Genomic DNA, 14,454 nt, shown 5'->3' with positions numbered 1-14,454 from the left:
ATTTATCTTAGAATAAAATTTCACATCGAGATTCGAGTTTGAAGAATGTAAACATTGAACGCACGTGCACAAAACATGGTATCTTTTCAGAGGTCAAGGCCATTAGTACATAGTAATAAGATAGTAAATGAGCTTGAGGTTTCATTTGACTCGGGATATTTCACTGGGAACTGAACGCGCTCTATTGAGACAATCTTCTATTTTAAGTCGTGAATCGTTTGATGGCACCATTAGCAATGCAAGAATTAGCAGAAACGATCGCAGTTGCCTCCAAACAAAATCAGCAGGTAAATTATCTGATTATTTCACTTTCCTTTGCTGAAAATTCGCCGGCGAATAATCCATCCATCCCCCGCCCCCTCCCCCATTCTTTGGTTAGAAATTACCAATTGTATGTTTTATTTTCTAGAAAAACTCCAGCGCAGTCAACGCCCAAAATAAAGCAGTTATGGTCTCTACAGCTTCACTATTTTTGAGTAAGTATTTAGTTTCTCTTAGTAGGTAACTTCCAACTCTTTGAGAAGATACATCTCTTTTTTGGATCTTCTCAATCTAAATCTTGATACTTTAAAAGTCAAGATTCTCAGGTTTGTGGTTTGAAGCCATGATTGTAATGTACTGAATTGATTTTTTATTTAATCGGATTGTTCGAAGAATTCTTCAAAAATGAATTTGTTTGGTGGACTGGTAGGCCTATTTAGATGTGAATTAGACTATTAACAACATGAGTCTAATAAGCGTTCACCGAGAGGGTGAGGGTGCGGTTGACTGGCCTAGGCTGGCCTGGCATCATTGACACTGGTCACTGATTAGGGGCTTTAAATACCCAAATTTCTGTAGTTCTATGTTAATAGTCTTGACTCATGAGTTAGGCCATTCCCATCATGGACTGAGAAATGGAAACCCATTCCCTGTCCCTTCTAGCTAGCTAGGCCCAGGAACAATTTTTTACGGAATATTATTAGATAAACAGATAGCCCTAATAAATGCCAAACTTAAAAGATTTTCATCCTGGATAAGCTTTGAGATATCATATAGGGCCTAATGAAAGATGGAGGTTAAAATTTGATTAATTTTTGCATTAAATGGATTATTAAATAGGATTATATCGCGGCAAGACTAAGTTGAGGGGAGGTATTAATTTCGGTGAATTATTACGTGTCATCAGGCATGTTTTATAGTACACTCACAGAATAATTTATGTCCTTATGGTAATAATTAGATGTGTAATAACAATCGATCTCCTTCGTGTGTGATATCACTGCGTGAACACTTATGTCCTTGACATTGCTGTTCACGTGCACAGTCTGGCTCAGCGCCAAGCACTGTTAACTCATCTGGAATGTAGACTGCGAATAGTTCCGCTGATCTGTAAAACTGACCCAGACATAGATAAATTGGTCTAGATTTAGTTATAAATTTGGGTCAAATAAAAAGAAGGAATTTGTTTGCAGGATCGAAACCATTTTCTTTAATGAAACCATTTATCAAATTTTCGTTGATTTTTTATTACCCTATAAATGCAATTTTTAAGCTGGAAAATAATCGATTTTCCATGCTGGATAACACCCCACACCTATCTACATCCATCTCCTAGCACTTCAAGGAATAGTTTTAAATTTTCACCATCATTGATTGAGCCACAGTAATAATCCGATGGTGGTTCATGTTCCTGCTGCTGGTGGTAGTTCGTTGCTTGTTTGTTTCCTAACGCTGACGTTAATTTCAGAATGACATCGCGATGTCTCACTTTCAACGGCTGCGGAAAAAATAGTTACACGAAAAAATACAATGCGATGATGTTGTTTCCATGACGATATTGTCGCCGTGGTTACGGAAGCAGATGGACATGTGCGGAGAGAGAGGACGGACGAGGGCGAGGTCGCGTGGAGCCTCACTTGTCTAGTTGATATACAATGATCTGAAAGGTTATTGTGTGACCTCTTTTCATTTCAGCTCTAACAAAAAATAACTAAAACTGCTCTCATTCTCATTATGAAATCAGAGAAAGAATATCAATCGTTCGCTGCTAATTATCATTTCATCAACCATCGTAATAGCAATTTTAATCCCTAATTTGAGAGATAAATTTTGCACTGTTTACTTGGATTCCTGAGTTGTTAAAACCTCTATTAATTAAGTTAATTTGAAAATTAATAGTACATCCGAAGCTTGTCATTGGTTTAACAAAAAATCATTTGGAATTACGAATTATTTTCTCTGCATTTATTTTAATCAACATCAAACAAAATCAATGAAAATCATCAATTATCATATTTGTCATCTTGTGTAAACGTTTGGATGTATGTGTTCATGTCATGTATACCTACAGGGGTACTTCTTGGACTTGTTCGCCGACCGCGCTGCCACCTGGCTGCGGTTTAGTGAACTGAGTTCAGGGTTCAGTGCCTCTGTAGATAGAAAGCCTGATGTTTACTGATGTTTCGAATGTTTGTATTTTTGACAGGTCTCAGCGGTGGATTCGCTCTTCAAGTCGCTTTGATGAAGAGATTACCAGCACGTCTGCGTCGTTCAGCTGTACCGATAGGTAAATATACACACCCATACCACCAATGGGATTCGTGCCAAGTCCCTGGTAAAAACACTTGCATTAAACTGGGATAACATCTGGAACAAAACATTTCTGTCTGAGAAAAAAGTTCTACGTTATATTTGTACTGGAGTTTACATTCCTTGGAAGCGATTGTATGTAATCTTGGCTTCTCTACATTCATTTGTTATGTTATTCAATCCTAGTCTATTTATTTTGTGGTGTCAGGTTTTTGTTTGCTACCTATAATCCGGTTTCAACCTCATTCAGCTTGGAATTCATCGATTGACAGTATTTGACTCAAGCTTTAAAACATTGGAAATAGATTAGTTTAAACTCAATTAGAGTCAGAATTAAACTGGCAACTATTTATATAGAAATTAGATGAATCTTCATCCTTTTAAATGAAGATGGAAATTTCTCATGGTTTTTGTCCAATTTTATTTAAATTTGAATTAATGCCCAATTTTTACGTGTTTGTAGGATTTGCGTGTGCTGTCGCGATGAGCGTCCACAAATACATGAAAGAAGGTCCGACTACGACCGATAGTGTTACCCGATCGTATCAGCGTTTAGTCGACAATCTGAATCATCATCGCTGGTTAGTATTCACACGGGCCGCGGGGGAGAGACCTCGCTAGTTTCAATCCGCTTATAGATCAAGATATGCCAACTGAAAACCACTTTCTTCGGTCTGTTGCTTTATTGGATTCTTCACCTTAAGAAATTATTTTTGCTCATTATTGATTGTGTTGAGCTTTCTTTGGGCTCCAATCAAAACCTTGAATAACTGTGTAAATTAATCTATCTGGGAAATTGCTTATGGATTGCCCCACCCGAGAAATGGACAGATAAAAAAAACTACCAAAACTGAAATCAATATTGTATTTTTATTTTCAGGTAAAATAACCTACAGTTCAACGGATTTTACTGGTAAAAAATATCAAATACAATACGTTATCATCGCTACGTCATGTACGGATGAATCTCAAAACGGTGCTTATAGAATTCTGTGATAATTAAATCAAGTAAGGGGAATAGTGGAGACGACGGTGAGAATGCGGGAGAGTGCTGTCTTGTTCAAGCAGTTCAATGCAAGAGATAAAAACAGTCAGGGAGAAATCGCAGACATTTTACCTGTGTTTTCAGCCAGTTCTAGTTGTTGAAATAATATTTGACTTTGGAAAAATGGTTTTGAACATATGAATTGAATGATCTAATTTTACGAGCTTAGCTATGGGTTGAGACGTGATACAACTGTTGAACTCGGTCTGTTATTCGTACTTCACGAAAGAATGTGACATTTGTGTAGAGAAAAATATCAGCTTTAAACCACGGTCAAAATATCATAGAACGCATTTATGAATTACCGGTATTTACTTGAAACTCAGTGAAACCTGTATTTATTTTCACGATAGTCAAACTCGATTATCACCAGATTTTAGATAAGTCGTTTTTAGCATCGCAATTTGTGTATTTCCAGTTCAATTTACTAAGTCGCCATTTGGATAAGTCATCAACATTATGTTTATCGTCACAACTACGACGACTTACTTTTGTTGGCTCCAATTTCTAGAGAAATCTAGTATTTAGGCGAAAATATTTTTGACTCCATGATTGTGTAGTAAGTCGTATTTTTATAAACACAAGGTTTCACTGTATCAGTATTTTTGCTATCACCGCCTCAAAGTGGAGTATTTTTATTGCTGTCTCATGAGAAAGATTTAACTTTGTTGTGCTGTTTAAAAAAGTTTTGATGTTGCAAGAAACATCTTGTCTCAGTCTGTATTTTCACTTTCTATTCTGTATTTGAGGAATGAAGTCTATGTCTGTTAGAATTCTTCCATTCCGCAGAGCTTTAGATAAAAGTCTTTGAGTAGGAAAAACAGCTTTAAAACAATAATGTATTGGTGTTGTAATATGGAGTTCAGGGGACCAAAATTGATCACTACTCCTTATTATGTATAAAGTGCTTAAAATTCTCGTAAATTTGTCAGAAACTTAGATGTTATCCAATGATTTTACACATAATTGTCTGAACTACTTCATCACTTAAATACTTAGTCACAAAAAGTTTCAATCTCTTTATACACTTGTCTTCAATGAATTCGTAATTCTTGTGAAAGGAGTCCTGCTGTAAATATATCGAAGTGTACATTTTGTAAATAGTGAAAAGTTTGTAAATGTTATTTATATGTGTCAATAAAAGTATTGATTATTTCTGTTATAAAGAACTTCTGCTGCTTTTTGTGGATTTTTTGTCTTTTTCTCGTCGGTGACATGGTTTTAATGGTGAGAATCTACACAAGGCAATATTAATTAAAGATAGTTGGTTTCGAATTCCGGTCAGCGTGCGCGTGCACGGACATCCTCCCTTGGCAGGGATTCGAACCTGTGCACTCGGCCACAGCACGAACCGTGGCAATCTCGATGCCATCAGGTTCGAATCCCTGCCGGGGGAGGATATATATATTATATTCACATATTGAATAGTACAGGCAACCAGTCTAAGCCAGCGCGTGAACTACACGGTTCGTACTGTGGCACGCGAGTCTACCCAATCATATCGGGTTCGAATCCCAGCTGAGCGGAAATTTTTTTTTCGAACCAGGAAATGGCTGCGACTGGTGAGATTCAGTACTGGCAACTCCCTTTTCCACCGGGATGGGAAAGAAAATGGGACGCGAATTCGAACAGATAGTAAGTTCGGATTAGAATCTAACGAATAATGTTCGTTATTTACAGATGAACGGTTTCAATAACCGAGCATTAATTGAACTGTCAAATAATGACAGATCGTCGTAATAATTAGCGCAAGAAACTGATTCTAATTAAACTATAAGTTTTATATTAATATTCTGCAGTTTTTATATCAATCATTCGAATCGCAACACGCAATGGGACGATCCTCGAATAGCTATCTCAAGACATATACAGGTAATTAGAAACGCATACAACTCACAAATAAAACACTACTGATGATGTTAAAAAGCAAGCTGTGTGTAAATTCCGGGATCTCTCTCTCCCTGTCCTGATCTGACGAAATTGCTTAAAAAGGTGAAAAAGTGCTTACTTTTGCCTCAGCCTTTCTTTCATCAACCCTGTAGTAATAAATGAATTCTCATTTTAGGGTCATTCACTCGATCATATTATAGTAGTTTTTGCGGTCTTGTTAATCATGAATCTATTTGTTAGGGTTATATGGCTCGAGGGTACACCTATCAGCAGGCGTCCTCGTACGAATACAGTAAACAGAACCAGGCTGCATCTCCCGCTGTTCAGCCAGCTGCAACTCACCACCATCATCAACACCAGCATCATCATCATAGACCTGATGCTAGCCCCAGACAACCGAGTCCTGCCAGGCAGCAGGAGGTTAGACTCTGTCTTATCTCTCATTGTCGTTCAACTCTAGGTCTTAGTGTTGTTTTTTGTTTGATTTTGTTTTACAGCATTTTGATGTTAGCAGTAATCGATAGAAACCCCATTAAATCCTGATCAGTTTGATACAGATTTGGTTTTGTTTGATAACTATTTTAAGTAGAAAGTGGGCCACTTCTCCCTCACAGGAACAGGGAAACCTGGAAACTCTGGGAATCTGGATCCTATCGACCACACGTTATGATTCATGAATAATGAATGAATTGTAAACCAAGAAATTTCTCCATTAACCTACGGTAGATTTACTCGGGGAATTTTGTGTTGTAATATTAAAGACTCGGGGAATTCGTAAATGGTTAGATATTGGTCACCATGTTATGTACATTTGAGGGAATGGGAGGATTGAGGGTTAAATCTTTATGATAGCATACAGTTCTTAACACAGACTCAAACAAGTTTTCACCTAATCCTAATCCATATTAAGGTGACTTAAGACGAGATCAGAAGAAAATACTAACATCGGTTTTCATTTCCAGGAACTTGTTTGTTGTATGATTAGTTAATTTGATTGTTTATTTTTGTTGTTTGCCTTTAATTTCTTTTTCTTCATCCGAGAATTCATGACTGTGAAATTTGGCCCTGCTTGAAAAACCCTTTCAGTGCGTCTACACCACAGTGCGGTTTATAAACCGGTGATGGACTTTGCTTATACACCGCATCACGGTGTATTGATGTTGTTAGTTTCTTATCTCTATTGAAAGATGGCAGAATCTGTCAAGCATATGGAAATATTAGTAACTAACAATATACTGCGCCGCGGTGTAGATGCACTGTTATTCAGCACATTGGGCTGGAATCTTTAAAAATTATCTCTAGCACTTTCGAGTATTAATTAGTCGGCACTGAAAGGGTCAATTATTATCTTGATTATAGAAAGTGATGTCACGATATATTAGATATTTGTTGTTATTAGAGTGGTTGATCACATGTTGATCATGTCGATAATTTGCTATTTTAATCAAAGCTTTGCTTTAATTTTTTCATGATTGTTTCTATCTTTAGGCCAATCGGCAGCAGCAGGCCGCAGCAGCTGCACACCCTCAACCCGCTGCTCAGCAATATTTCCCCAAAACATCCGGACATGTTACAACTCACGGAATGCAGGTAATCAATGTGAGTTAATTGTGTTCGATTTATACGCAGGGTGGCCACTGACCTGGAAATGCTGGAAAACTCTAGAAAAAAATCAGGGAATCTCAATACGTGATTAATAAGAAATATATGAATTGTAACATTTTAAATGAAATTCCTCAGATTCGTGTGGGTAATTTTCCATTATGAAATGGAAGAATCAGGGAATTTATTATTTTGTGGAAAGGGGCCACCCTGTCATGGTCATATTTGAAACCGAGAGCTATGGAACTGCATCCAACATCCGGTTCGATGGTTGTCCTGTTTGATGCAAATTTATCATTTATGATGCAATCCGGGGATCAAGTTTGAATCTTAAACTGTAGATGTGAATGAATCGTCATCTTATTTCACTGATCAGACAATGAAATTTTCATATCCTGCTTGTACCCCACCTTCAAACACACCGCTCGCTTCCCATCCTCCCCCGGCAGGGATTCGAACCTGATGGCATCGAGATTGCCACGGCACGAAACCCTGCCATAATCGACCGAGTGCGCAGATACATGCGCAGTTCAGATGATGTGAATTTTAGCCAATCAGAAATCCCGTTTTATTTTAGCCCGGGTTTTCCCATTTATAGTTCTTCCTTGAAATTTGCCTCAACGATTATACAACGAGCGATCTGATTGGTGCCGCAAGTTTTCGTTCGGAAAGCTGCGCATGTACCTGCGCACCCGGTCTACTGATGCAGGGGTTCGTGCCGTGGCTGAGTGTAGCGATGCCATCAGGTTCGAGTCCCTGCAGAGGGAGGATGGGGTTCGTGCCGTGGCTGAGTGTAGCGATGCCATCAGGTTCGAGTCCCTGCAGAGGGAGGATGGGGTTCGTGCCGTGGCTGAGTGTAGCGATGCCATCAGGTTCGAGTCCCTGCAGCGGGAGGATGGGGTTCGTGCCGTGGCTGAGTGTAGCGATGCCATCAGGTTCGAGTCCCTGCAGAGGGAGGATGGGGTTCGTGCCGTGGCTGAGTGTAGCGATGCCATCAGGTTCGAGTCCCTGCAGTGGGAGGATGCTCGCTTCCATGCTTCCCCGCGTATAGGTTTCTTCTATAGCGTATTTACGAATTGAGACGTTCTTTTCAATTTTCAGTCGACAGACACTCCTCTTCACCAGTTGGGGGCTGCAAATGGCGGAGATGACGATGACGATGTAAGAACCTTAAAAGAAAACTGCGAACAAAACCAGGGGCCAGTTGCTTAAAAAAGTTGGTTAAAAGTTTCATTGTTGCTATGGTATTTTAACCTGCTGGTTATTTCTAACCAATAGTTGAACAACTGCAGCCCCTGAGCTACATCAAACGAAAGTACAATTTAGGAACTAAACCGCTAAAATTGAGCTTAGTTTAAACTAGACTAATTTTCGAACTGTTGTTGTTTATTTTAGGAAACAAGTTTCATTCAAATTGACGAATTCACTTTCGCGACGCTGAAATCGATGTTCGCTTCGGCACCAGATGGCGCCTTGAAAAAATGTCTCGCCAAGTACGTTTCTTCTGGTATTTATACTCAAATCAAGAAATGGGACTTATACGCGAAACCTAAGGTTTATTTTATCTACTGACTTCAATCATATTCATGCATTTTGTGTTCTAGGAATAATAACGATAAAGAAGCTACGATCAGAGATCTAAAGTTGCACGGATACCAGGAGACCGTCGACAACCAGCAACAATCGACGTCGAACCCGGCGGTGAATAGATTAAAACGGGAATTCCCGTCTGCCGAGCAGTCGCTGATACAGGACGTGTTATCCTCGTGAGTACCCCTCAACCCCTCGACCCCTCAATCCCTCGACCCCTCAACCCCTCGACCCCTCAATCCCTCAACCCCTCAACCCTCGCATCCCGATCTGTAAAATTATCTTGAATTCAGTTCCACATGAGTTAAGGTTCCACTATTTCGAGTTATGTACTTTGACCGAACAAAACATTCCGTTCATTCGACCAACCATCCGCCTATAATAGCTGAACTTTGATTTCCGATTTCAAAATCCGAGATTCGTGTTTTCGCTCCTGGCAGGTGTAACGGGTGGAAAAGTAAGGGACGTCAAATCAAATCAATTAGTTAATCAATCTTATAGATAAGTCAGACAATCCCTATTTAGATCAAAACCTTATTCGAACTCAACTGACTACTGTGGAATAATGTGGGTTCAAATGAGCTGAAAATAGGATCACACATGTTTTAATTTGACTGGTATTCACTGTATTTATCTTAGTACCGGTATTCAGAGTTAATGAGCAAAACCCACAGTTAATGATGTAACAGTTTATTCGGACAGTTTTCTCAGTTTTGATTAAACTTCATCATCAAAAAAAACATGATAATGATATAAAGTAATTCAGAAATGTAGATGTTGCTAAGGAATGATGATGTATTGATGGTTGATTTGATGCTGTTAGGTGTAACAACTATGAAAGTGAAGCTCGCAAGAATCTTCGTCAGATGTTTGAAGCTGAAGGCGTAATGCAGCAGAGTCCTTCTGTGCCAGTTTCACTGATTCAAAAACGTCTGGCAGCGTAAGAGAAACATTCAATTCCTCCTCGATTATTGCCAATCATTCAATTCTGAGATGATTTTCTGCAATCATTAGATGCTGCTTGTTGAATTACTCAGAATTCGATGATTTATCGTTACTTAACAAGCTACTTGTTGAAGGAAAAATCCACGGTTGTGAAGTAGAGACTAAGAGTGTAGCGATGTTTAGACTCAATTCTTTGTGCCCTTTTTCAAAACTAAGAGAATAGTGACTAAACAAAATTGAATCGTAGAATTAAGTCTAAACGTCACTACTCGTTTAGTTTTGTAAATGGCTCATAAAACTTAGTTTACTCTTATAGTTCTGATGATTGCTCAGAGAAATGAGTTGAAACGTCACTACTCTCTTGATCTCTACTTCATATTTGTGGGGTTTTTCAATTGAATTATAGACAGTCAGTTGAAACTAAGCATGTTGAATACGCATTTTGTTCGTTGATTTGCTTTTGAGAAATATAACCCTTGCTCTCTCGCTCATTGGAAGCATTTGAAGTTCAAATATTTAATCATTTATGAAAACGAATGTATTTCAAATAATTCGGATGAAATGAGATTGCATTGCATGAAAAAGGGACTGTCGAGTTCAGGGTAGAATCGAAGGTTTTTCCGCAGGAATAATAACAGTGAGTCGGACACGATGAAGAGTCTACGGTCTAATCCGTGGTACGCTGATCAGGGCAGCTCCGCCGCGAAGGGTAGCTCCGCCATGCCGTCCGGAAAACTGATTAACAGTACTTGGAAACGTTTCAATCTCTCGCAATATTCTAATATAACAAACGCGTACGTCGTAAACGACATATTTGAAGGGTAAGTATTCAAATATTCAGGATCAATTTCAAACAGTTCTCAGTTCAAATTTGACTCAAATTAGCTCATTTACCAGTGTTCTCCGTGATGGAATTTTAAAGGGGCTGCGTAATGACATCGTGGCAGCTGAAGTAGCAAAACGAAAATTAACTTTAATTTTGGTGGAATCTTCTATTTTTCACTGCTCAATATATTTCAAAGCAATTATCAGCATTGATAGAATATTAACATCCACTCAGGTATGGGCAGCAGATATTTTTTAAGGGGTGCTTGATTCTCAGATGGGTGGATGTAAAATGAAATGGGTGGCCGCCCCTCTAAAACCTGTTGTGGAGTAAAATGCTTTCAATTATTTGAACTCTTGAGTCAAATTTCAATGTCAAACTACGGAACAACAGAGGATCCTGTTTTCAAATTTGACTTAACCGTTTAAACGTTCGAAATCAATTGATTTAAACTCCTGTTTGGTTTCCGTATGACACCGTTTTGATTATTGTTTCTAGTTGTGGATTCGATGATTCGAAAACTCGAGCTAAATTGCGTAAATTGAACAGTCTATCGGGAGAGTTGAAGAGTAGATTCCCTTTAGAGTCATTGGATATGATCAATACTGTCTTATATGTGTAAGTCTGATATAATTATATTGCAAGAACGGTAGATTAGGTTTTTCTCTCTCTTCTCTCCAATTTGAAATTATGAATAAAGCCTCCTCAAGCCTGCTTATATTGCCTTGAGTTTGGCTTGGTTGAGGGATGAAATGTCAAGTTGCTGCCAAATTCTCAATACAATTTTTTATTTCATTTCTGCGATGACGATTTTATTTTTCAGGCAGAAATTGTCGTTAGCCGCCGCCGCTCGAGAACTCGAAACGAATCCGACGAAGCGATTCCCGACGCGTACCGGATCTATTAAGATGGAAACCGTGATGCGTTTGAAGTCTCAGTTTCCTAAAGTCGATGTCGATATCATTCAAGCAGCTCTGATCGCGTACGAGAGAAAAACACTGAAATTACTTCACTAACTTTAATCGCTTTCATAACACACTGTTTTACAATAAACATATTCTATACTTGAACTAGATTACATTTCATCTTCGCTGCTTAGATCTATGGATGGATTTGTGCCTCATAGTTTTACTAATGGATTAGTAGGTTTGACTTGGTCTATAGTCCAGAGCCTTTACTAGTAATAGTCGCTTGATAACTGGTTGATTATGTGCATGTTCCTGTTTGTTACCCTCTTGGCCCTGCTTTCATTGAAATCATAAATATATAAATCAGATCTAAACAGTTGTTTAAACTCAATGTTTTGAGCTTCAACAAATCTGTGATACATTGGGTCCGATGCGTTGCTTGTGGTGCGGAATTTAAATGCTGCTGCTTTAACCTTGGACAAAGTATTTAATTTATACTGAATCGATCTGAATCTTTGTGAATGAGATATGCTTTTCATAATTTTACTGAATCATTGAAGCCATTGAGAGTGACGAGGTCCCGATTAAAAATGGCCCCTTTATGTCGTTCTGTGTTGCAACACGGCTAAGTATAAAATGTTCTGTGTTTTTAGTGCTGATGGTAATGTGGCTAATGCTCGTAGACAACTTGGACAACTTGGGTATGCTAGCAGTAGCCAGCAGCAGCAGCAGCATAGCCCTCCTAAGAGAACCACTGTCACCTCTTCACAAGCTGGGTACGTAGCTGCACGAAGATTTTTAATCACTAATTTGTACATAGCAGAAACTCCTGTTCTCGATTTGATAACGTTTATTTTTTTTTGGTTTTTAGATCTTCAGCGGGTTCGACCGGAGCCAGTTCTCCTGCGAAGCGCGTGACACCGAGTCCGACTCCGAAACTGCAAGTTTCTGAAACCGAGAAGAAAAGATGTAAATAGTGAAGAAAAATTACGAATCTTTAATTCGGTGTTTTTTATGCCCCAAAAATTTAAGATTTTTGTTCATGCTTCGCCCTGAAGACAATTAAATACAGGAAATGTATCTATTGTTCAAGTGACAGAGAAGTTTAAGAAACAGTACAGTGAACTGGCTGCTACAATAATTGAAATGGCTCTGGAAGTTTCTGAGTTCGACGAAGCGAAGACTCATATCTTATTGAAATCAATGAGTAGTCCTGAAGAGAGCAGGTATATTAAAACTAACCCCTTCATCTCTCCTATGGTTCCGGTGTTTTAACTCAGGAGTCAAATCTAAACCGATGACTCTGTAGAATTAGATCCCCATCGATAAATTAGTCTTATGATTATTTTCAGGACTGCACGGAATAGACAGTCATCCGGAGCCGGTAGCCCAGCGCACCGCGCAACTACCCAGTCATCTTCACCGCGACCAGCTTCGCCAGCCTCGGCTTCGGGACCAGGTACCTGTAATTCTAGAAATTATCTGTGAACGTAACTAGATTTCCGATGAATTTCATAAATTGTTAATTCATTTCAGATGCACCGGCTTCAGTAACAGCGGTTAATGTTTCATTTCCAACACCGGAAAATAGACCCAGGTTTGTTGAATTCGGCATTGGAAACTTATTGGAATGTTATTGTTGTGAAAACTATTCATGTTTCTCTTTTCTTTCGTTCGCTGATTCACAGTTCTTCGTCGTCTGATTATCCGGGTATCTCTGAATCGACGAGCTCCAGTCGTCCGAATACTGCTAATTCACTGATATCAAGACGCACTCCTTCACCTGTTAATATCAACAGAGATAAAACACACACGGCTTCAGGGTTTGTACTCAATTTATCAGTTTGACACGAGTTCCACGCGAGCTGTTAGTAAAACTGAGGCAGGTTCCGGTTTAGGAATATCAATTCCGGATTACAAACTCTCTATCGGCTGCTTCTCTATTGGCCGCTTCTCTACCAGCCGCTTCTATCAGGTTTACAGAAAATACTATTCTGGAATAGAGGATATCTATTGAGGACTTGAGGATCCAGTTCCACAGTTATGAGTTAGGAGTTGAGTTCACTTTCAATGAGACAAATCCTGACTCAAAACTGTGAAATCTGGTGCAGGACGTTGAAACCAGATGTTTGTAATATGCGTAAACTGATATTGTTTTTTCGATGTTTATTTCAGACCTATTCGTGTTGATGTGCTCGTAACTGATTTAGATGGCTATAGATCTGAAAACAGAAGTGCAGCTAACGGACCGGATCCTACTCTACCTAAAGGTCCCGATAGAGATCTACTCATGTAAGCGCCAAACTCGAACATCTAATTAATTCCATTAGCTTACAAATTTTGTTGTTAATTTGTAAAATATCACTCCTGACCCTGTAATTGCAGCTCCGTTTCTTGTCCTGTTGATAAAGTTGTTCCAAACGGTTTTGGGTGAAAGTGTTCTTGGGTTGATCAGATCTGAGTTGCTTTGGAATTCACTTGTCCCGATGCTCTGGAATTCTCCACCTTCTATAACTGATGAATTGATTCCGTTTTTCAGCGAACATTACGTCGAGGTTCAAGGTCACCAGTCGAGTTTAGCGAAGGGTGCGAATCACGCTCTCGTTAGCGGTCCGTCTGGAGCGGTCGGTCGCGACCCGTCGCTCGTCAGCGGTCACAACGCCGAACTCGCCGAGGGAGCTCACGCGGCGTCTGCAGATTTTCGCAGTGATTGATGACAGGTGTAAGAAGAATGTCAGAGATTTATTGATTGATACGATATTTATCGCGTAAAAAACTTGATGTCTCAGAGAATTTCCGTGCGTGGGAAATTGGGTAAAATGATGTATTCTTGAACCGGTTCAATTCGGATCAGATGCGATATTGGTTTATGAGAAATCCAAATAAGACATTTACATAATGCATACATTTATGAATTGATGGGTGATAAGTACAGTGGAACCTCGGTAATACAAATCTTGTGGGCTAAAGTGAAATTGTCGGATTAAACAAGTTTCGTATTATCAAAATCTTGATTGATGTAAATATCTTAGCTGGGACATGCTGAAAATCATCAGTAAACACGTGGTTTCACCTTT

At 39.1% G+C, this 14,454-nt stretch overlaps 2 protein-coding genes across 8 annotated transcripts; both read left to right on the top strand.

Moving 5' to 3' along the window:
* The first annotated feature begins 126 nt into the window (after window positions 1–126).
* On the top strand, window positions 127–4,741 carry LOC141908848 (uncharacterized). The gene is made up of 5 exons (XM_074799074.1): window positions 127–287; window positions 410–476; window positions 2,468–2,548; window positions 3,035–3,152; window positions 3,452–4,741. Exons 1-5 carry the CDS (start codon window positions 222–224, stop codon window positions 3,453–3,455), a joined length of 336 nt encoding a protein of 111 aa, XP_074655175.1. The 5' UTR covers window positions 127–221; the 3' UTR covers window positions 3,456–4,741.
* Window positions 4,742–5,149: 408 nt separating this feature from the next.
* LOC141908694 (uncharacterized) lies at window positions 5,150–14,454 on the top strand. Of its 7 annotated transcripts, none has more exons than XM_074798835.1 (18): window positions 5,150–5,251; window positions 5,416–5,488; window positions 6,995–7,096; window positions 8,210–8,269; window positions 8,504–8,601; window positions 8,713–8,874; window positions 9,522–9,638; window positions 10,270–10,464; window positions 10,968–11,087; window positions 11,293–11,451; window positions 12,031–12,153; window positions 12,249–12,346; window positions 12,471–12,603; window positions 12,730–12,836; window positions 12,914–12,974; window positions 13,066–13,200; window positions 13,553–13,669; window positions 13,917–14,454. In XM_074798835.1, exons 1-18 carry the CDS (start codon window positions 5,166–5,168, stop codon window positions 14,089–14,091), a joined length of 2,121 nt encoding a protein of 706 aa, XP_074654936.1. In that variant the 5' UTR covers window positions 5,150–5,165; the 3' UTR covers window positions 14,092–14,454. The 7 variants fall into 7 exon arrangements, with proteins under 7 accessions (XP_074654936.1, XP_074654935.1, XP_074654937.1 ...); XM_074798834.1 differs by having other exon boundaries at window positions 6,995–7,105; XM_074798836.1 differs by lacking the exon at window positions 6,995–7,096.

The sequence above is a fragment of the Tubulanus polymorphus genome, chromosome 7 (genome assembly GCF_964204645.1).
Source record: "Tubulanus polymorphus chromosome 7, tnTubPoly1.2, whole genome shotgun sequence".
In the NCBI taxonomy this organism is placed as follows: Eukaryota; Metazoa; Nemertea; class Palaeonemertea; order Tubulaniformes; family Tubulanidae; genus Tubulanus; species Tubulanus polymorphus.
The sequence above is the reverse complement of the archived record's forward strand: the minus strand, read 5'-3'. Positions and strand labels throughout refer to the sequence as shown.